The sequence below is a fragment of the Talpa europaea genome (assembly GCF_964194135.1).
Source record: "Talpa europaea genome assembly, chromosome: 13".
Classification (NCBI taxonomy): Eukaryota; Metazoa; Chordata; class Mammalia; order Eulipotyphla; family Talpidae; genus Talpa; species Talpa europaea.
The window spans coordinates 70241286-70265440 of NC_140080.1; the positions used below are offsets into that span (position 1 = coordinate 70241286).

The 24155-nt window shown below is 37.4% G+C and overlaps 1 protein-coding gene across 1 annotated transcript in view; it reads left to right on the top strand.

Annotated features, from left to right (window-relative positions):
* MAPRE2 (microtubule associated protein RP/EB family member 2) overlaps nucleotides 1-24155 on the top strand; it is a gene marked incomplete at both ends in the record, with an annotated part of 149092 nt that overhangs the window by 16741 nt on the left and 108196 nt on the right. Inside the window, one exon of the mRNA XM_084252485.1 lies at nucleotides 8745-8806. Coding sequence (XP_084108611.1) covers nucleotides 8745-8806 — 62 coding nt within the window. The remainder of the gene's footprint in view (nucleotides 1-8744; nucleotides 8807-24155) is intronic.

Sequence of the window (24155 nt, forward strand, 5' to 3'; positions counted from 1 at the left end):
CATGGTAGCCAGGCCTGAGCTATAAATCAGCATATTTCAATCAAATTGCCGAGCAAATGGCCCACCTAAGTACAAGTTAAACTTTTTCCTTGCGCATGGTAGAAAGAGCTCTGAAGCTGAGAGGATGTGTCCCTGGCTCAAAGTATGATCGCTGGACCAGCAGCTGCAGGAACAGCAGCATCTAGAAGTTTCTAGTTAGACAGAATCTCAGGCACCACCCCAGACCTACTGAATCATAATCAGCATGTTAACAAGAGTCCCAGGTAACTCTTGAAAAAGACCATACTATCAAGAGAAAATGGCCATACATTTTTCACTTTTGCTCTGCTTGCTCTCTCAGTATATCATTGCATTCCCACTCCTGTGATGTAGTTGTTAGTTTATGTATATACAAACTCCTTTGTCTGTGTTGCATATTCATTACTCTGTGAGCCCCAGCACCTAACACAGTGCCTGAGAAATAACAAGTGCCTAAGGTTAATGCTTAAGGACCATAGCTCCAAATCCAAACACCTGAGTTTAAATCCCAACTCTACCACAGTCCTCAGTTCTTGCACCTTGTCCTAAAAAAGATAGGAATAAATAACACCACTTACAGGGCTCTTGGGGAGTAAATGAGCTGCTGTAAGTAACATAGCACCTAATGCATATTACCCGTATGTAAGTGACAGCTGTTACTCTTATGTGTTCAGAGGACATTGAATTAATGAATGAATAGAAGCTTCATATAAAAATTTTATGAAAATCAAAACTTTATGTGCACCCTATTGCTTCAGATGTATGAAACTGAATTTAAAAGCAATATGCAAAGGAAGCATAACATATGTAAGCAAAGAAAAAAAGATAGCATGAGTTCACAGGAAAAGCAAGCACTTTGGAATCAGAAGTCCAAAGTTTAGGTCCCAGCTCTCATTTATGGACTGTGTGATCCCGTGAACAAACAAGCTCCCTAAGTCTCGTTTTCTTCATCTGAAGAATAGGATTAGTCACCCAGGACTCTTGTTAATATGCAGATTATGATTCAGTAGGTCTGGGGTGGTGCCTGAGATTCTGTCTTACTAGAAACTTCCAGATGCTGCTGCTCCTGCACCTGCTGGTCCAGCAATCACACTTTGAGTTATGAGACATGTGCAAGGGACACGTCCTCTCAGCTTCAGAGCTCTTTGCACAATGTGCAACATGGAAGTTTAACTTGTACTTAGGTGGGCCATTTGCTCGGGCAATTTGATTGAAATATACTGATTTACAGCTCAGGCCTGGCTATCAAGGACGGACCAAAGCAAACTTAAGGAGGTAAATTCCATCCTTGGTACACACCGTTTTTCTCATTTCTCCTATCTTTTCATGCCCTTCATCCCCCAGTGGCCATGTACTCATCAGAGATCATCAGGGACAGTTCTTACCTTTCTAAGACTTAGGGTGTTGCTAGTAGGTATAAAGGTGGGCAGGTCCCACCTTCCTCCTTTTTGTATCCCTGGGCAGAGTTTAGCCACATAGGAGATGCTTCTTTGTCCAGTTGGCTTAGAACCTGCACGCTCAGCAGGAATGAAAATTGAATACTAAATAACTTGTGGCTCTCCTAAACTCAGCTTTAACAGACAAAATCTTATTTCTTAGCATTTAATTCTTGGGGGTGGGAAATGAGCTGACGTAAAGGTTCCTGGTCAGCAGGGGGTAAGAGAGATAAGTGTAGAAGGAGATTAGAAACTGAATCAGGAGTTTGACTCAGCAACTCAATGCAAAATGAGAGTTCCTAAGGAAAAGAAAAACATAAAGTTCAGGCAAGCAGAGTGGACTGGAGGAAATTGTGAAAATATTATGATTTTAAGATCAAGGGGAGGTGTTATATGTAAAATGATTTTGCAAAATTAGGAGCTATAAACTTTCAAAAGTATGCAAAGAAAAGACTTGAAGAGAGATTTTCAAGTTGGGGATTTCACCTGTGTTTATTTCCCATGATTGATGAATCTCCACATACTTGTTTAATCCCTGATGCCATAATTGGTCCTTCTGCTCTGGAGCTTCATTATATTATTTACCAGGTCATTGAAATTCAGCAGAAATTTCCCCCATCAAGGAATTTATTTGCTGCTATAGCCCCCAGACTTGTAAGTGAACCCTCCTCTGTAAGGCAGACCCCACAGCAGGCACCCCAAGAGTCTTCAGTTCTGTCAGCTTTCCAGGGCCCACATCAGACTCAGAAAACTTGTGGGCAGATGATTTGTAAACATTCCTACATATTTCAACAATTGTTTCCAATGCATTTAACAGACTCCTCTAAGCTTGAAAAGACTTCCACCCAGCACCACACAAAAGTTGGCCAGGAGTGACCTGCCTTTTGACGAATGTGACAATGACCCTTGATACCCAGGATCCTGATAAAACTGTGCCAAAGTCTGACTTAGATCATGTGTTCCTCTGTCCTCCTCTGGATGGTCAAAGGAATGCAGACGATAAAGATAGGATCCATGGAAGGTTTTAGTGTCTGCTATGACTTGAACAAAAATTAGAACCTTGTACTCTGAAAATAAATCTGGTTTCATGCTGTTCTTTCCCATGTCAAAAACGTTCTGCGTAGTTCCATTATCAATCATACGTATGAGGAAAATAGTCATACCTTGTAACTACCCCATTTCCAGGGATGTCTTATTTAAATGGATAAGAGGATAAGTGAAAATAATGATCAAAAAACATTTCACAGAATTATAATGCCTGTGGTTCCTCTTAAATGTAGTTTGTCTGGTCTTTTTAGAATTTGACTCTGTATGTTTAGCACTATGAATGATCTATTTTGAACAGAGAGGGCAGTCTTAACATTTTTAAAAATTATAGTTCACATGGGAAGTAGCAGATGGATAAAGGAGAATTCTAAGAAGAGGGTGTGAGGCTCGGCTTGACTGAAAAAAACTGAATGTCTATTTTATTATAGCCATCACTTCAGACAGTTTCTGAGGGTTAGCTTTTATTTTTATAGAAGCCCAAATCACTTGACCATAAGAAGTTTTTAACATCATTATCATTCTTAATATATACCTCCAAAATCCCTTTTGCAACCAGCTATAATTTTTCCAAAGCCCTTAAATATGCAACAGGGGGCATCTGGTAGTTTGCCTGGCTTCAGGGGAGGAATGCGTCGCACCCTACACAGTGCCCAAGATTCAGTGTAACTGGACCTCCTTCACTTGCCACATAATCTCATTTGGTTTTTGGTTTCCCTGGTGTGCGCTCAAGCTCTGTGCTTCCCGGCAGTCCAGCCCCTAGTCCCCTGGGGGAGCTAAATGGGCAGGCTCTTGGCCTCCCTCTCCTGCCCCTGGGAAGGCCCTGAGGCCCGCCTGAGGCCACTAATTGATAAAGGGCTAGCTTGGTGGAGGCAGGCCTCTCTGAAAAGCTGATGCCCAGTAACATTAGCCTGAGGATTAATAACCTGTGACCTTCAGTTAATGCTTACAAGCTGCTTTATTCCTAGAAAGCTGTGGCCCTCCTGTTGTAAAGAATGTGACATACAACTGGAGTAATTTAAGATCGTAAAGCACAAAGGGAGTCTGCATTGAGGAGACAGCTCCTTCTAAAGATCCTGAGACAGCTTTAGTCAACCCCTGAGAGGAAAACCAGGGTTCCAGTCTAGTGGTGTTCGCTTAGGAAAGCAAGCAGTAGCCACGAAGCAGTAATTCCTGTCTCTTAGTGAGGAGTAAGCTTCAACCTTGTGTCTGTTGGCAGCCTGATTGGCTAGATTAGCACTGAAGGAAGAGAGAGCATACTTCTTTTGATGGCATGGCTTGACTGGAAATATTTTTACAATCCTTCTTTCATTCTAATTATCTCTTCGGTGTCTGTAGTTTTATGGTCAGACGTGGAAACGGCCTTTTCACGGGCACTCCTGAGCTGGGACAGGCGTCATATGCCATGCACAGGGCATGCTAGAATTCCAGGTTGGTCAAAAGTAAGATGATTTGAATTTGTAGAGGATGAGGGAAAATGGACTTGTGTCCATTTTGTGGAAAGTTATAGTTTGCTCATTTCAAGTATTTTGAATTTCTAAAATTGAGCAAGTGCTTTGTTAAAAAAGCTTGGCCACATCATGACTCTTATCCTAACAAAGATATTTGGTCTTTTCATTTAAAATAAAACCAACAAGCAACTGGTAGCTCTATAGCAGCTCATTTCTGAGGGGCTAGCTGGTTCTCAAAATGAACATCCACAGGGACTTTCCTATAACTCCAGTCTCCTCTGCGTGTGGGTGATGAAGGTTATGCCCTTATTCAGTATATTATCCACAAAGACTTCTAAAGATGAAATTCTATTCCTGTGCAAAGAAGATGGGGAAGATGGAAATCCTTAGGCAGTATGAACTCTAAGGTATGAGAGCTCATTTCTAAAATGCAGAATGCATCATACTGCTATTTAGAAGTCATTTGTGGTTTTGAGTTTGTATTTGTATCAATATTTTTAATTTTTTTTCAATATTTTGAATTTTAATGAAGGGCTAGGGAGGTTCATGTGGGAGAGGGGTTAGTAGCAGAGACAATTCCAAGGTAAGCCAAAATTGGACAGCAGAATGTTGGCTGTGGTTTCTGAATGCCAGACTCATGGGTGAGATCTTTTTCTTGGATCCTAGCAAAGTGGAGCAAATTCCCAACCCATCTTGCTTGCCGCCTCAAGAGCTTTTTTTTTTTCCTTTCTGATAAGGGAAGAAAATAATAAAGCGAGGTAATTCTCAGTTCTAGTTTTTACCCAATCTGTTGATTTTTTTAATTAAACTTTTGATTTTGAAATAATTGAAATAATATAGTTGTGAGGAACTGTACAAAGAGACCCTGTATTCTTTTTGCTCATTGTCCTCCTCAACCATGTAACATCTTGCAAATCTATAGTATAATGTCACAACCAAGAAATTGACACTGATGCAAGTTAAAGGTCCAGAACATTTCCATCCACACTCCCTCCAGCCCTCACCCACTCTCTAACCCATAGCAACCACTGTTCTGTGCTCCATGTCTATTGTTTTCCCATTTCAAGTATTTTAAATAAATGGAATCATACGGTATATAAACTTATGACAATGTCTTTTTTAAAAAGATTTATTTATTTATGCATACAAGAACTGGGGCACAGGCCAGAGGAATGGGGGTGAGAGGATTCACCGGAGACAGAGCGGGGAACAGAACAGGCAGACTGACTGAAACACACTGCTGAAGGGAGCAGTGAGCAGGACAGGAGAGGTCTGCTGCACCATGTGGGTAGCTCCTTGGCCAGAGATCGAACTCATGCTGCAGTGGCTGTAGATTGCTTCACAGGTTGTCTCTTAACCCTTTGTGCCACCAGGGAGGGCTGACATTATCTTTTTTTATTCAGCATAAATCTCTGGCAATTGATATAGGTTCTTCCATGTTACCAATAGTTAGTTCTTTTGTATTACTGAGTGATATTTGTTGTATGGATGTCCTATGGATGTATCACAGTGTAACCACTCACCTGTTGGAGGACATTTAGTGTATCTCTAGTTTGGTGAATAAAACCACTATAAACCTAAGTTTATATTTCCCTGGAAAAATGCCTAGGAATAGAATTAGTGGGTTATGTGCTATCTGCATATCTAGGTTTTTTTTTTTTTCCTAGTTTTTTTTAAAAAGAAAAATCTGGGCTTCCCTGGTGGCGCAGTGGGTTGAGTGCAGAGCTGTGAAGCTGTCTGCAGCCTCTGCAGCACAGGTTCAATTCCCGGCCGGCCAGGGAGATTCCCACATGGCACAGCAGATCTCTCCTGTCGCACCCAGTGCTCCCCTCAGCAGTGTATTTCAGTTGTCTGCCTGATCTTGTATCAATAAATAAATAAATAAATCTTTAAAAAAAAAAAAGGAAAAAAATTCAAGTTAAAAAAATTCATCTGGCAATGGATAAAGGACATGGAAAGAACTGAAGAGGGTATACAGTTAGCAATTAACCATCAGGTAAATGAAAACATCATTAACCATCAGGTAAATGAAAATTAAAAACCACAATGGCATCTCACTATACACCTATCAGATGACTAAAAAAAAATAGTGATATGAAATGATGAGGTTGTTAAGAAACTAGATTTCTCATGTATTGCTTATAAGAATGTAAAATGGTTCAGCTATTCTGGAAAACGTGGCAGATTTTTTTTTTAAGATTTATTTATTTATTTATACAAGCAATGGGTACAGTCAGACCCTACGAGGGTGAGAGAATTCACCAGAGCCAGAGAGGGGAGCAGAGCAGGCAGACTGACAAAGTACACTGCTGAGGGGAGCAGCGGGTGGCAGGAGAGGTCTGCTCGCCATGTGGGACCCTCGCTGGTGGCCAGGTTCGAACCGGCGCTGCAGAAGCTGCGGGCAGCTTCGCAGACCAGCATTCAACCACTGCACCACCGGGGAGATCCTTAACTTGAATTTTGAGACCTATTTATATATCCCATATGCAAGTGTTCTGTCAGATATATGGTTTACAACGACTTTATCCTAGTTTATATTTTATATTTACATTTACTTCACACGGGCAAGTTTTAATTTTGATGATGATCAAGTCATCAATTTTCCATTTCTATGTTGTGTTTTGTTTGTCAAATCTGAGTATTTGCCAACCCCTGGTTCACAAAGATTTTCTCCTATTTTTTCCTAAAAATTTCATAGTTTTATATTTGTATTTTGTATTTACATCATATTGAGATAATTTTAATATGAAGTAGACTATCATAGACAATAACTTATCTACTCTGGCCAAACACCGCAAAAAAAATTTGCCTCCACTGTCACCCCTAGACATCCATCCTCACAAGACTGTGTCTTATTGAGCACCTACTATGTGCCAGGAACAGGGCAAAAGCTCTTCAGGTATTTCAAATCTGTGTCAGAGGCCCGGCTTTTGAGGAACCTGTTGTGGAGGAGAGAGCAGATACTAAAATCTCAAACTCCATTGAAATCCGTAGCTTTTCTAGTTGCATTATATTGAGCAATTGTTCTATTGCTCTGAACCTCAGTTTCTTCATTTTTAATAGGATGACTTTTGAGAATTAAATTAGGTAAAATATGTGAAATAACTGGTGCACAGGATACTCAATAAATTATCTCATTCGTCTCTAAACTGATCCAGTGCAGCTGTTGATAACTTAGGAATGGGGTGTTGCCAGAAAAAGGGCAATTGTACACAGGCAACCCTGAATTTTCTAAAGGCCATTTATCTGGTTTATAGATGAACTAAGAACCGTATGCTCTTGCTTTCTAACTTGGTGGCCAAAAATTTGCCTATTAACACAGCTACTACATATTAATTTAAGAAGAAGGACACATGAAAATTTTATATTGTTTCAGTTAAAACCTTTGGAAGATTGAATGTCATAGGTAAAGACACTGAGGTGGATGGGGATAGAATTTTTTAAATCTGATTTTAGTTTTATTGACTATCATAAATTGTGGAAAGATGTAATGCTATGAAATTCTCATATAAAATATGTCAATAAATTCAATCTGTTTTATCTAAAGGAAACAAAAGTGTAGTTAGTTTACCTGAGTAAGATTCAGTCTTAAAATCATCCATGTTAAATATTCTGATTTTAAATGGTATGAATTATTTTTGAGCTCTCTTATTCAACAGTGTAACATTGAAAATTTAACTTTTACTTTTATTTTCTCAACACTTACCATTTTGTTCTTTGCATTTTTTCTTTACTATGTCTTCTTTCCTTTACAAAAAAAAAAAAAAGTTTAAAAACCTCCCTCTTCCCTTAAAAAAATCTCCAACAACAGCTGTTAAGATCACATCATATTAAACTACCACAAATATTTTATTTTCATGCAACTGATTTTGAACTAAATAAGCACCAAAGGCATTTCTGAAATAGCCATATATAGGGGACACCAAAGAACAATGAGCAGGGTGAGGGTTTCTGTGGGAAGATGGTGACGGGACATTTCTAAGTTGGTTCTTAGCGGTGGTGGAAGATGGTTAAGGCACACACACACATGCATCTCAGCTTCTTTTTAGCAGCATCTGGCTATACCACAAGCAGGTAACCACCATCTCCCAACATTGAACCCTCAAAACCTGTAGCTCAGACACATTTCTTCGCTTTTATAATTAGATCTGCCCTTTACCAGTTTAATGTCTTGTTTTATCATTTAGGCAGACCAAGTTTTGAAGAGAAATAGCTTGGAATTCATACAAAGAAAGTAAATTACTACTTGTTGGTATATATATTTTGAAGTTTGATCCAGGCATTATTTGCAATGCTTAATCCTTTGAAAATTAAAAAAATGATTTGACTAGATGAATGTGCCTCTATTGGTATTAGATACAAAATCTACAAATTACCCTAAGTTTAGGGAAAACAGTATTTTGATTTGGCATTTGATATATCACTAGAGATGGAGCTTCTTGAGGTTATCTGGTAGCTAGTGAGTCCCATGACATCAGATTATCAGAGAAAAAGGTAAACAAAATCTTTTCATAGAATTGACATTATATTAAATTTTCACAACTGAAATTAATCAACCTAAGAACTGATCTAATAACATAGATTGAGAATCCTATTGCATTGCTATTTTGCTGACTTAATCTCTCTCAGGAGGTAAAAATTACTGAATTTGGATTTTTTAATGTATGTTTTCTTTAATTTCCTTTTCATTCCCCAATGAACTAAATTATAACTCTTTGCTCCTAGGTTTTCATCATACTAAATGTTCAATCTGTGTTTTTTGTTTTTTGTTTTTTTTTTATTTTTACCTTCATAGTGTCCCATTTCTCAGAGGAACCGTTCATCTCGACAGCCAGGGAGAGAGCCTGGATGCTCAAGGTAAGATTTAAATATAAATTATGTCGTCTCCTTTTTTCAGTTTAAATGGAATGAGTGTTATTAATGCCTTTGAAACAAATCTATTTTCTAAACTCTCTTACCAATTAGAGTGAACAAGTGAACACCGGAATAAACATGCTCCGTTAAAACATTTTTCAAATGATATTCCATTTCCCACATGTACTGAGAGCTAATTAACTGCTACCAGCAATTTCTCCAAAAATGGTCATGCCAATGAAAGTTTAATTTTTGTGCCATTCTCACTGGTGTAAGGTGGTATCTCAATGTGGTTTTAATTTGCATTTCCCTGATGATAAGGGATGTTGAACATTTTTTCATTTGCCTGTTGGCCATTTGCATTTCCTCTTTGGAGAAATGTCTTTTAAATTCTTCTACCCATTTCTTGACTGGATTGTTTATTTTGTTTTTGTTGAGTCCTGTGAGTTCTTTGTATATCTTTGTGATCAGTCCCTTATCAGTTGACTGGGGTGCAAAGATTTTTTTCCCAATCAGTGGGGTGTCTCTCTATTTTGGTTAATGTCTCTTTTGTTGTACAGAAGATTTTCAGTTTGATATAATCCCATGTGTTTATCTTTGCCTTGACTTTCTTTGCTTTGGGTGATGAGTCTTTACAGATGTTATTGCGATGTATGTCTTGTAGTGTTTTACCTGTATCTTCTTCTATACATTTTAAGGTTTCAGGTCTTATGTCTAGTTCTTTTATCCATTTTGAGTTGATTTTTGTGCATGGTGAAAGGTAGTGGTCTTATGGTAGGATTATGCTCAGCGAAATAAGCTAGAGGAAAAAGAAAAATATCGGATGGTTTCACATATAGCAGGAACCAAATAAGACATCAGTGTAAAAAAATAATAACTGTACTAAACACAACAGAGCAAAAACAGACAATTATAAATCAGAGACATACTGCAGGGGAGGAGAGGAAGAGGGATTAGAGGGAGGGAGGGAGGAGCACAGGGGACTGAGGTGATGGTGCACGGGTGCATTGGTGAAGGAAACTCTATGCAGACTACAACTGAGTGGGTGGGGGGAAGCAAATGTTTAAAAATGAACAATGATGTAAAAAATTAAAAAAATTAAAAATAAAGTTTAATTTTAGAGATCTTGTGAGTGATGAGGGAGAGAATATCAAGATAAAATCAAATGACCTCATGACATTTCCAGTTATTTGTGAATAAATGATTTTTATCTGATCTTGTTAAATATCAAGGCAACTGAACAGTTGACTTACTGAGAGTGACAGGTATGTTGGAAAGGAGATGAAGACCCAGACAGCCTCATTTTTTCAATTTTGGATTTGTGTTTGAAACACAATCATTTGACCTTCAGTTAAGGCAACTTAACTGAAGTTAAAGTCACTGGTATTGAGTCCCTCTAATAAAGACCTCAAGGTTCATTCACATCCAGGAGTTCCCCAGAACAAAGGAACAATTAACTGAAATTCCACCAGATGGCAATATTTGGAAAGCCATCCAGTGAGGTTTCAGAGCGATAAGCTATTCTTGTTCACATAGAGGATAGTCTCACAATGTCCTAGATTTTATCAAAGGTACTCTAAACATCTTTTATTTGCTTTTACCAACAGCATCAAATTATTATTTGGAAGGGAGGTATTTTCTTTTGATTTTCATTGTGGAATAACATTAGAAGCTTCATTCTTAAATAATTCTCTACAAGGCATGGGTAATTATTGAAAGCTCAAACAATGGATTATATACCATATTTATTTGGGGGTCTCATTGTGGCAAATGCGGTGGTTAATGGTCATTTTTAAATATTCAAGAAGAAAAAGCAAAAATTCTTTACCTAAAAAAAGAGTAGAATTTTAAGGAATTGCTTTGATGGTAAATCAAGTATAATTTGCAAGCACAGAATTCTTATTTTGTATTGATTGAAATAATTAAGGTTATTTAAAGGACTGAGTAAGCTTCAGCTCTAAATAAAATAGAGATACTTTACCTGAGTGGTGTCCAAACAACTGGACTCTTCAAATGTCTGTAATAGAGAGTTGGGACAGAACAAGTTGGAAAGGCATGTAAGGAAAATTAAAACAGGGAGAACCAAGGAGAGGAGTCCGCTAAGATTTTGTGTATAGGCATTGAGTACCCTCTGATACCTGCTCTTATATAACAAGCCCTTCCAGCAGAGCACCCACATATTTATAGTTTGGGGCAGTCCTGGGTTACTTCCATTGTCCTGGAGTATAGTCTGGGTGGTACCCCTTTCACCCTCAAAGGTATTTCAGTTTGGATGATAAATTATATGATTGCCCTATTTCCAGGTTTCTGTGTTTCAAAAAGAAAAGAAATAGAAAAATGTCACCCAATACTTAAACAGGTTGTCTGTACATAAACCTTATATCTGGGGCTATATAGTAAATATTTTCTGGCTTGCAGCCATTTGGTCTCTGTCACAATTGTTTGACTGAAGTGTGAAAACGGCTTCAGACAGAACATAAATGACCGGGCTTGTTTGTGTTCCAATAAAGCTTTATTTACAAAAACAGGCAGCAGTGATATAGTTTACAGACCCTTGTAAGATAATAGATGGGAAAGGGTTAGAAAATGGTAGAGAACCAAGAAGACAGTTATCCTTACTTCTCTCTTCATATCTTTTTGGGTTGCAGCCTCCTTTCCTAACACTTTGGGGAACTGCTATTATAGCTTGTTTGAGTGAGTAATTTCATTAGTTTTGTGGTTGCTGAGATTCTATTTGCTGCTCCTCTAAATCTGTTTCTGTACCATGAACAACATGACTGTACTTTACCATACATAAATAGCATCATATGATAGCATCCATGTTCGAGTGTCACGTGAATCTTAGTGTTTCTTGAAGCAGTTATTCTTAATTTTTATGCCTTGATTCTCACTGAACAACTACTTGTAAAGAATAGTGTTGAAATACTTATTTTTTAATATAAAAATAATAAAGGAAACTTTGGAAAAAAGAAAATCACCCATTACAATACCATCCCCAAGTAACTATTTTTATTTTTCATTTTGTTTTTCCCATAAGTATTTCTATTTTTCTATAGTGAATGTTATATTATATGTGAAATTTGTATTTAGTATTAGCTACAAGCATTTTTCATGAGTCCCTAAACTATTGTTAAAATGATAGCATAGTATTATGTTTTATCAGTGTGACATAATACTTTCCAATTTTTCATTGAAATGCTGTACTAACTTTTTTTTTTTTAAGATTTCATTGTTTTTGTTTTGGTTGGTTTAGCTTGACTCTGTTTAGTTTGTGGGGGACAGTTGGCCTTTTTTTTTTTTTTTTTTTTTTGGCTGCCTGTCCATGTATTTCTTTAATACAAAATCCCAAAAGTGAGACTATTATTTAAGCATATGACTATCATGACTTTTAATCCAGTCTATCATATTCTTTTGAGAAGCATTTGGAGTACTTTACAAACATTTGCAATTCAGGAAGCCAACCTTACCACAATTTATGAGAAATGGTATTTAATTTACTCGATAATATTTATTGAACATTTCCTATATGTAAAGAACTGTGCTAATTGTTCTATGTATACATCCACATATATAAATTAAATAGTCATGTCACATCAATTAAGAGCCTACTAGGTATTATAGAATTCATTGGTGGGGCTATATATACATAAATAGCTAAAATAAAGTATAGAAGATAAAACACACTGTAGGAAAAATACTGTAGGAGAAATACAGTCAAAATATTATGGGAGCTTGAGAGGAATAAATGAAAGGCAAAGATGTCATCTGAGCTGAGCCTGGCAGGAAGTTGGTCTTGGATACTCAGAGGTGATCAGATTTGTCATTCTCCCACAAACATTTAATGATTGCCCACTATGTGTTAAGTCCTATGCTAACAGCTAAGGAGTCAAAGGTGAACAAGACAGAAGTCTGTGTGCTTACTATCAAAGTGGAGAGACTTTGGAAAATAATTGTGTGATAAGCAGGGTGGCTTGTCGGGCATAGGGCGGTAGAGATGAAGCAGCAGCCTCTCTGTAGAGCAGCTTCCTCCTGGCTCCCTTTTGGCACAGTCTACTTGTGTCAGAATCTGTAGGATATCGCCTTCTGAGGTCATTCCAGTGGTACTTCTGCTGACCAACATTCCAGATAAAATCAACTGTAAATGTACTTTACATACATTTATAGCTGATCCCCTGAGGAGTACATTTCCTGAGAATGCACAGAGCCCCAGGGCTGCTAACACCTACCTCCTGGCCCTCACTGAAGCCAGAAGCAAATCACTGAAAATTATTTCATAAATATTTCATAAATTATTTCATAAATTATTTCATTTATGTTTTGGTAATGATTAGCCAAAAACACAGGAGAAAGAGCCATTGGGTGTGTTGTCATGGAAATGAAGGGGAAATAGCATTTTCAGGAATGATCCAAGGCCTATGTCTAAATGTTTCACTAAGATACTGACTTTAAAAATATCTGTTGGTTTAGCAACCAAGAAGTAGTTAGGGATCTTGATGAGGGCCATGGAGGCAAAAAACCTGATTTCATGGGGCTTTTACACCTTGAGTTTGTTGTGAGAATAATCTAAGGTAGCAGGTATTGGGAACAAATGTTGATTTTCTTTCCCTTTTCCTCCTAGAGCACAGGTTCATCATAGGGTTTCTTTTATTTATTAATGAAGTTACCTTACAAAATTCATGGGAATTAAATGATGGGATGAGAGTATATTTATAAAAGTATCTAGTGCAGAAATTAATGTTCTTATTTCTGAATTCCACTGAGGTATGCTTAAGTAGGGATTTAGAGGTTTTACTCATGGTTCTTTCTCCTCAGTAGCTTATTTTATCTGGTCTGTGGGAATGTTGGTAAGGCTTAAGAATTCATTTTCTCTGTGATTTACTTCAGAATGATTTGTCAAATAAATATAGATGGTTAGATGAAGAAAATATGGCTAAATGTTAACAATTACTAAACATAGCTCATGACTGAGACTGTATAGTATACTGTTATACAGCATATTTCTACTTTTCTGGATGTTTGAAATGTCCCAAAGAATTATGTTTTAAATATTCACTGTGAATACCATTACTGTGCAAGGGCAGAGGGTATATTTGGGGCAAGAAAGTCAGCTCTGATGACTGGATCAAGAAGATGTGGTACATATACACAATGGAATATTACTCAGTGATCAAAAAAGATAAACACATGAAGTTTGCAGTATCATGGATGGAGCTGGAAGGGATCATGCTCAGCGAAGTAAGTCAGAAAGAAAAAGAAAAATACCGGATGGTCTCACTCATAGCAGGAATTTAGAAAACCTAAATAAGAGACCAGGAAAAAGACTAATCAATGCAAAGTGATAATCAAAATCAACAAGCAACTATAAACCAGAGACACACTACGGGGGGAGGGGGGGTAAAGGGAGGGGAGGGGAGAGGAAGAACTAGAGTCAAAATAAGGGGGGTGCAATTGTACGGGGAATATAACCAAAATGAAAATGCATACATTGTACAAAAATGAAAAATGATGTAAGAATTATATAAAATAAAATATTTTTAAGAAAAGAAAGTCAGCTCTGCACCCTGATGGGGCCTTGGTGCTCTGTGGGGAATGCTGATGAAGCAGGCAGGGCTACTGCAGGGGGCTAAGCACTTTGGTGGGAAAAGTACAGGGTTCCATGGGAACCCCTAGCAGTGACAGTGTTATAGGGCAGTCCTGATACAAAACGGGGTGCCTGACTGTGGGTCCTCACCCGCGCTTAAAAGGACTTATCAATACTCTACTGCAGGCACACATGAAAGGTTAATAAAAGGTTTATTTACAAGGGAAGGGGAAATGAGGAAATGTACAACTCAGGGAGAAAAGTGGGAGAAAAAGTTTTAAATGCATCTGACCCGATCCGCTGATCTGGAATCCCAAATGGCACTCTGAGAGCTGGCCACGAGCCAGGAGCCGTGAAGCCAAGAGGCGAGCGAGAGAGCGAGCCCCCCAAGGCCCACGTGTTTGGTTTTTATACCCAACCTGGCTGCTTAACTCCACCCTCAGGTCCCAGCCACCTTCCCTTTGGTGGTGACGGGATTTGTCTTTCCCAATGTCTTGATGGCTTTGGTCTGGAGTGGGGGTGGAGTCCACAAAGCCTGCGTGGAATTAGCTCAGGACATCCTTTCCCCCTAACAACAGCAAAGCAGAACTTCCAAGAGACCATATCTTATCTAAGACCTGAAGGAAAATGAAGAGCTGGCCATGCGTTGGGGACAAAAAGACTGCAGAGAAAGGTTATTTGGGCATAAAAAATGGCGTCTTCAGCGACTGGGAGAGAAATAAGAGAAGCCTATGGCATATTAGTGAATTGAAAGAACTTCAACAAGGAGCTGCAACAGCAAGGGAATGGAAAAGACAAGACTGGATAAGCAGACAGGTCAGGAAGGGCCTTGTGAAGCCAATGAGGAACTTTGGGTTATATCCTGAAAGTGGTGTTTGAAGTATTTTAAGAAGAGAAGGAAATCCACCAGTTTCCTATGTTAGAATGATCACTCTGGCAGCTGTGTGGGGAATGATCAAAGGAGATAAGATTAGAAGTAGAGAGACACAGAGGTCATGACAGATGGAGAAATGGGTGCATTTGGTACAATTCAACAGGTAAATTGGACAGGACTGGACAAGAAGTCAAGGGTTAATTCTTCCTACACATTTATTGAATGTGTGCTGTGTGGCAAGCACTATTTCAGTGCTGAGAGGAAAATCAAAGTAAGGTAAGGTCTATAAAGAACACAGAATGAGGTGTTCAAAAAAGGGACCGATAGAGAGGGGTCTTTCACAGAAACACACATTGATCCTTAAAGGAGCCCCTTCAGGGCACCAAAGGAGAAATTAGTCACACAGAGACCATGGAGTTCAGTGGACTCCCAGGAGATTTCAGTGGCGTGGTAAGTGTGGACCAGCATGCCACAAGTTGAAGAGTGAAGCAGAAATTGAGAAGTGGAAACAGAAGGTTTAGATAACCTTTTATATGGCTATAAGGAGAGAGAGGGCCAGTGAAGAAGGAGAGCTAATTTAAGGTGAGGAGACGATGGGTTGAGTTGCTGCCGGGAAGAAGCCAATAGAAGGCATATAAGGGTCTGGCCAAAAGTTACAGAGCAGGCCTTTAAGAGTAGGGAAGCAACTGGTTCACCTCTTCCTGGCAGCAAACAGGAAGACAGAAAGAGATGACTGGCTTGCAAGTAAAAGTGTTGGTTTGGGCGCTGGGCTGAAGTTCTTATATAATGACTTCAATATACCTGGGAAGTCAGAGGTAAGACCATCTGATAAGGGAGGGGAAGGTGGAACACTCAGAGATAAACAGAGAAAGTATCACTGTCTGTTTATGAATAACAACAGATCTGACCAGAGAAACAGAAGGATGATCTGGAAGCGTTGAGACCACTTGCTTTGGAGGTCATGGATTGACCTCCTGGTCTGCTAGGCAGGGAAACTCCCCACCTACTCCCATCCCAGGTAGCACTCAGAAGTCCAAATGTACCTGGGCAGATGAAAACTTCACAAGAATTCCTCTTTGTAGAAACATGAAAACTGATCACAAGGACAATACATTTGTTTTAAGCAAGCTAATGCTTCATTTTTTCATTTTAAAATGTTATAGGAAGGCCTCTCTGGTGGCCTATGGGCTAAGTCTCAGTACTATCAACTCTGTGGCCTGAGTTCCATCCCCAGCCAGTGAGCTAACCCACATATAGTGCAGCAGACCTCTCCTGTCTTCCCCTGCTGCTCCCCTTAACAGTAAAGTTCAGTAAATCTGTCTGTTCTGCTCCCCACTCTGTATCTGGTGAATCCTCTCAACCCCTGCATCTCTGGCTTAAACCCCAGTTCTTCTATAAAATAAATAAATATTTTTAAATTAAAAAAATGCTATAGGAGACAAATTGCTAGTTTATAAGAAGTTTGATATTTGTATAGCCATTATAACTAACTCACCAGAGCCCCCTGTTGACAGAATTGAATATTAGGAACCAGCCTTAATAATTGATTTTACTGATTCAGAGTGAAACTCTAAGCAGTTTATTGAGTAGTTCTGATGTCACATCCCTCACTTACAAGTTTGTGTTACCTGCTACTTTGCAGCACCACAGGCAACTACTGTGTCGTATACAGAAACAGAATTGTCAACTACTTAGCAAACTTTAATACATTACATATCCCTATAGGAGATCTCTCTCTTTTGCATAGAGTAACAGGATCTGGTTAAGTAGTACTCATTTTTGCCAGCAAAAATGTCACAAGTTACTTTGAGGTTGACATATCTTATCAGAATTTTCTTTACAAGTGGATTGTGGTATGTGGAAAGAATGCTATTGATGTCTCATAAGCCTGTGACTGGAATGCTTGGGTACACTAAGGACCCCTGATCAAGAGCTGTGTTTCTTCTACCCCATTTCACAACCTGAGTGTATTTTTCTGGCCTGGGAGTCATTAAAAAGGAAATAATTAATGAACAAAGATGATGGACACTAATCCGATGACATCTCTTCTACCTATTGATATCCCTAGAACCTTAGAGCAGAATTCTAAATGTTCTGCAATGATGAAAATGTTCTAAATCAGTGTTGTCTCATGTGTAATCACTAGTCACGTGTATCCACTGAGCATTTGAAATGTGGACTATCATTTGATCAGCATTTTATATGCATTATAAATTTTACTTGATTTAACTCACTATAAATACACAGGTGTGGTCAGTGTACTGTATTCAACAGCCAGTCTTGAAATCAGTTTAGATAGAATTGAAATTCTGACTACAACTTGCAAACAGAACCACTCCTGGAAACTCATTGTGGTCTTTGCTGTCCAGACAAGTCTAGCCTGGCCTCATCCTGCTACTAACAAGTTGGTTATAGCCTAGGGAGTCTGGTCCATATATGGGTGAGTACTGGGGAGTGAGCAAGATCTGAAAAACCTTCAGACAAACTGGAATCACCTTCATTTCTACCTACACCCTGTCACTAATACCTGAATACCAGAGCCTTTGTACAAAGGGGAAACATGTGGACAAGAGAACAAACTTTAATCCCTGTTGTACACAAGTACTCTGCTAGCAACTTTATATACGTTGTCTTATTGATCTTTATAGGTCCTTGTGAAACTTTATGCTTTTTTACCTATGAGGAAATTGAGTTTTAGAGAGACACTAGCTTATTAAAGTTATGTAGCCAGTAAGTGGTAGGTGCAAGACTAGAACTCAAGTAGGTATGAATCCAAATTTATTTCCACAAGCAGTTTTCACAGATAAGATGCACATGCTTGGAAATACCCAAGAAGCAAAAACATCTAGGATTGGATTGGAGGTAGAATGGAAGTAATGGTAGGCAAATGTCTTTAATCTTTCTCTCTCTCTTTCTCTCTCTCTCTCCCTCTCTCTCTCTGTGTGTGTGTGTGTGTGTGTAAAAGTATGATTGTCTCAGGAATCATACCTATGTTTTCCTCTCCTCTCCCTCCTGCCCTTACTGCCTTTATAGACACAGCTGTGTGGAAATACAACTGTTAGTGTCACCGATGATGTAACATTGGTTGTCTGGATTAAAACTATTCAAGACACAGACATATTCCAACCTATTAGCTACCATCTGTGCAAAAATCTCATGTCATTTTGTACTTACATGTATTTATGATATATTTTATGACTATATTAGATCTACAATCATTTAATCAAACATATTCCAGAGTTTGTCTGCTGCCTATCTTCCTTCCTGAGCGTCTCTTACATGTTTATTTTCTTCTGTATTTTCAAATTCTTCATTATTAAAAACTAATAGTAGAAATCATCAAAAGCAAATAATCTATAATTCTGCCCTAACATATCATTTGTTTTAATTTTTCCTTCCAGCTCTCATTTTGCAGAGTTATAGCCTTATCTTACTCAGTTATTAGTATGCTTCTCCTTAAACTTTATTTTAAATTTTTCAATGTTTATTACTATAGTTTTACAACTACAGGATAGTCTATGGAGCTGGCCTACAATTATTTATCCAACCTGCCATTGTTTGCTGCATAGATTCTGTTTCATAGATAACTTTAGTAAGTTTTAAAGTTTTAAATCATGAGTTGTTAAATAAGACCCCAACTGGTCATTTCATACTGTGTGTCTCCATGGCCCCTGTGAATATAGCTTTTATTATACTGCAGAATTCATGATTGGATAATGCCCTGAATTTTAAAAAGTTTCACATGTATAGTTTTTAATTTCCAAAGCATATTCTCAAAAACAATCTATGATGCATTCTATTTTAATTATACCCCTCAGACATTAGTCACTTCTTGAGTTCTGTATTATCCATAAAACAGACTTTGCATCAGGGTTTCCCAGTGACTTGTACTTTGGATGACAGATTTTAACATCCCTTACAGCAAATATCATTCTGCTTAAAATACATGCACTGATATGTTTGTCTCTGTTCTAAAATTAGTCTTGTTTCTGTCTTCAAGAAAGCAGTTCAAGTGGATCACAGATAATCAGGTTAATATCAAACAACATTAGGGAACAAGAACAGTAAAGGTCAAGATAAGCCTCAGAGTGTCTCCCTAAGGGGATAAATTCTAGGTCATGAGGATGTTTTTAATTTTTAAATGCCTTGTGTCTCTGCTTTGGAGTATAGTGTTAAGACTTTATTTATACCTATATTTTCAGAATGGACTTTGGACTTTCAGAATGCTCTTGTGTTATTATGTTATGATTTCTCAAGGCAATGACTAGGCTAGCTGCTACCTGCTTGGTAGATTTTCTCTCATGGGATTCTTGTGTTTCTAACTTCAGTTTTGCTCTTGGGGAATAATGTTTCAGAATATATGAGGTAATGCTGCTTATGCAACATTACTTTGGCTATATGCTGAACTTAACCATTCTCTTCCAGAAGTTGGCTTAAAAAAAGAAAAACCTTTGCTTAGTTTGTCAAAAAATATGAATTGAGTACTTGGAACATTGTGTTATGACATTATTGCTTCCAACAATTAGTAGCATAATTATATGAAGATGTCTTGAAATAAGAATATTCAACCACTCTTGCCTCCTACCTTTGTTAGGGGGAAAGGATGTTCTGAGCTAATCCCATACAGGCTTTATGGACTCCACCCCCACTCCAGACCAAAGTCATCAAGACATTGGGAAAGACAAATCCCATCACCACCAAAGGGAAGGTGGCTGGGACCTGAGGGTGGAGTTAAGCAGCCAGGTTGGGTATAAAAACCAAACACGTGGGGCTTGGGGTCTCCCGCTTTGTCGCTCGCCTCCTGGCTTCACGGCTCCTGGCTTGCAGCCAGCTCTCAGAGTGCATTTGGGATTACTGATCGGCAGATCGGGTAGGACGCATTTAAAACTTTGTCTCCCACTTTTCTCCCTGAGCTGTACATTTCCTCATTTGCCCTTCCCTTGTAAATAAACCTTTTATTGACCTTTCGTGTGTGCCTGCAGTAGAGCATTGATAAGTCCTTTTAAGCGAGCTGGTGAGGACCCACAGGCAGGCACCCCGTTTTGTATCGGGGCTGCCCTATAACCCCTTGAGAAAATATACACTAATGGTTGCCTAACTTGGGCATGCTGCTTTTTTTTTTTTTAAGAGCTGCATCATATTGAAATTTCTATTTTCATTATATAGTAAAAAATAAAACATGAGAAACTCTCCTACCCACCTGTGACTATGCAGGTGCCTCTCTTTTTCTTTCTCCTTTTCCTAATAAACCTATCCTTCTAAAATATAAAAAAAGAAAGAAAGAAAAACATGAAATGTTTGCTTTGAAAATTTAATTCCACATAGATAGAATTATTTTGGAAAAATTGGCATTGCTGGCACAATGATTGGGATCATTTACCTGGAAGTGACTCAGATGTTTTTAAATAATACAGAATTATCCTGGCTATCCCAGGATAGTCATAGACTTTAGAGGAGGTAGACTTTAATCTGAGCCTACCCTATGGGTGGGTGACAAGGAGGAAAAGGGATATGCCAAGCACCGATCAGAAAATAGAAGGAAGAGAACACAAACCATTTTAAGGGGCTATAGGAATGACTGATTCCTAATGAAAATAATGGAGATTAACTGATGTCAAACTGTGCAGAGTCCCAAATTGCCAGACTAAGTTAGTTTCACTTTATATTTTAGATAGTAGGAAATATTGAACATCATGTAAATGCTCTCTAGAAAAATTAGTGAGTCTTGTTTTAGGATATGAGTCTAAACGCACAGTTTAGCTTCCCTTCTCTTCAGAACTTCAATTGAAATAATAATTTTAAAAGAGCAAGTCCATGGCCACTCTATAAACATGAATTGAATCCAGCAATTGACCAACTTCTAGAATATGGAAAGGGAATAAATAGGTTATATTGCTAGCTAAATAAAATAGGAGCAACAGGAAAAAAATAAGCAAAAATAGAGCAGGTGAAATATTTCAGAATTATTATGATTTGGATGAAATAATTCTGAGAATAGAAGAAAACAAAATGTTTTATCATTAGATGGTATAAAAAGAATTACACCCATTAAACTCCACTACCCCTTTCCCAAAACAAGAGTTTCTATGGATGAGAAGTAGTTAGACAATGTGAAGTTTTTAAAAAACAAAACAAGATACCTACTATCATGCTATATACAACTCCACCCTTACTCCCACCCCACCCTTTTGTAAACTGGTAAACTCATTTCCATTTTTAACATCCACTAGATTATTTTATTTTGTCCATTTATCCACCTTGTTTCTTTATACATATAGGTATAAGGATCCAAAATTTCTTTATCTTTCTAACTCTGCTTTGCATAATCCCAACAACGTGAGTTCTGGCAAGTTAAAAATGTAAATTATCAAGTTAAAAATCGAAAGAAAAGGCTTACCGAGTGAGACTAAAGAGAATTCCTGAGTATAAAGTAATCAGAAGATAGAAAATATGAGAAAAGCATTAAAGAGATGGAAAGATGATCTAGAAACTTAAATATTGTTTAAAAAGAATTTCTAAAGGAAAAAAGATAAGGGAGAAAAAGAAAGGCATAAAAAGGTTCAGATTATAAGAGATCATTAAATGTTGAGTAGAATGCACCCCACACCATCGTGTTGAAATTTCAAGATAAAAGAGGTCTCAGAGCTCCTGGAGTGGAAAGTCAGATATGAGAACGCCCACAGAAGCGGGATCACCTGAACAGTGTGAGCTCAAATAAGCAATGCTCGAGGCTGGAAGTCCATAAATCATGCTTTTAGATTCCTAAAGGAAGTGATTTGGGAGCTGAAGTTCTTTACACTTAGCTCAAGTGACAAAAAATATGAGAGCAAGTAGTTATTTTCTGACCTGAAACAACTTGGAAACTTTTTCTCTTTTACCTCTCGAATAACTTAAACTTGTACTTCAGAAAAAAAGGGGAAAAAAAAAGGAAGGATATCAGAGTATTCCAAAACTGTAGAACTAATGAAAGAATTCAGTTGTGAGAAATACTAGAATGCCACAGCAATATCATAGTAATTGATCCAAGTGAGGTAGTGGGTTCCATGAAAAATGTCTTGAAGAAAAGTCAGATTGTATTATAAATTTATATCTAGAATCTGAGTTTTTTAATCATTATGATGGTAAATGTTTTTTCTGTCAAAAATGGTTAAAAGCTCTAGGAAAAGCAAACTATAGAAATAAACATATAGAAATACAAATATGTCTAATACATATAGATGTATTAGTATTTTAAGTTTAATCTTAAAATGCAATGCAACATGCTTTTGAACAATTAATGACGTGTAAAACATACACACACACCAGAATCCATTTGACCTAGATGCTTTCATTAGAATATCCTTCTGATTGCAAGATTTAATGAGATTATATTTCTTTTTCTATGAAAGGAAATACCACTTGATTTTGGAAAGAATAAGAAATTATTCTCATAAATGAGTTTCAAGGTTAGAAGCAACCTATAATCACAATAAGGAAGATTTAATTGTAGTCTTAGAAATTAATGTAAATATAAAGGCTAAATGTGATGATGGTAAAACCACACAAATTAAAATTAGAGAAAGTTGAGAAGAAACATAATGGAGAGGCAACAGGTAATATTCTTTGGAATGAGTCAAGAAAAAGAATTTCAAGAACATTACTCAAAGTTGTAAAGATAACAACTAGAAAAATTAAATACAGTATTACCAATGATTGTGAAAGAAGGCAGGAAGTAACAGAAGTATGTTGAATTTCTTGCATAGTAGAAAATAAATACTATCTTATCCATGTTTTATACTGTTGATAAGTCAAGAATAGAATATATTTAAATCTTTAGAGACGCAACTTTAATCTCAGAAGAACTAAAACCAGAAACAGTACTAAAATGTAAATAATAGAAAACGGACTTGGTAAGAAGTAATAGGAAATACTTCCTTTTAATGTAGTAGTAGCCCTCAAATTCTTAGCATATGCACACTACTTTCATAAATTATAAATAACAAATTATTCACATATAGAATAGATTGGAAGGAAAGTAGCATATAAACAGAAAGATTCTTAGAAGTTCATTGCTTTTATCTACATTTCAGATGATATGAATTTGGTGGAAACCAAAAGAAAAATAGTGAGAGGCAACTGGAGAAAAAATGATAGGATTTACTGGTTGAGTAGATAGTTGGACAGGATGTTTTAAAAAAAAAAAAATGGACTAAAACAAAAATGTATAGTATTTTCAGACTCATTGATGAGGTCATCTAAACTGAAGCTGACAAAAATGATATCTAGGTTATTACACTTAATTTACCAGGATAATTAATTTACATTTATTGATGCCTTACTCTTTTCTACCCCAATTATTTCTCCAGGTCAGTCAAGAAGTAAAAATATCACCATTTTATTAGGTGATATTTAGAATATGGTAAAATATTTGTCACAATGAGAATGTGTAACCCACATGTTTTTTTTTTTAATCATGTATATCAAACAGATTGTAGTAAGGAATCACCACAGGCCACAGTAAACAAGTTAAAAAACATCAAACTTTGGTCAAAACTTGCATATAAACATCAAAGACTTGACACTTTAGGGTCTCTATCAGATATCTTCCCATGATTTGCTTTGTGAAGGGGGACAGTGCCTACGTTTTATTGCATTAGAAGTAGAAGCAGTTGAAATTCCAGGACTCTAAATAATTTGTTGAGTTTTCAGTGAGTTTGTAATTCTGTTTTGCCACCATGAACTGGGATTTTAGCAGCTCCCGTTTTTAATCCCATATACTGAAAGTTTTAAAACACCTAACTTGAACCTGAGAGGAATAGAGATTTTCTCAAACCCCTTTGTATTACAAATTCTCTGGGTCACTCTGCTTTGCTTTCACACCCTGACATCCCTAACTCATAGAGTATCTGTTGCAACTA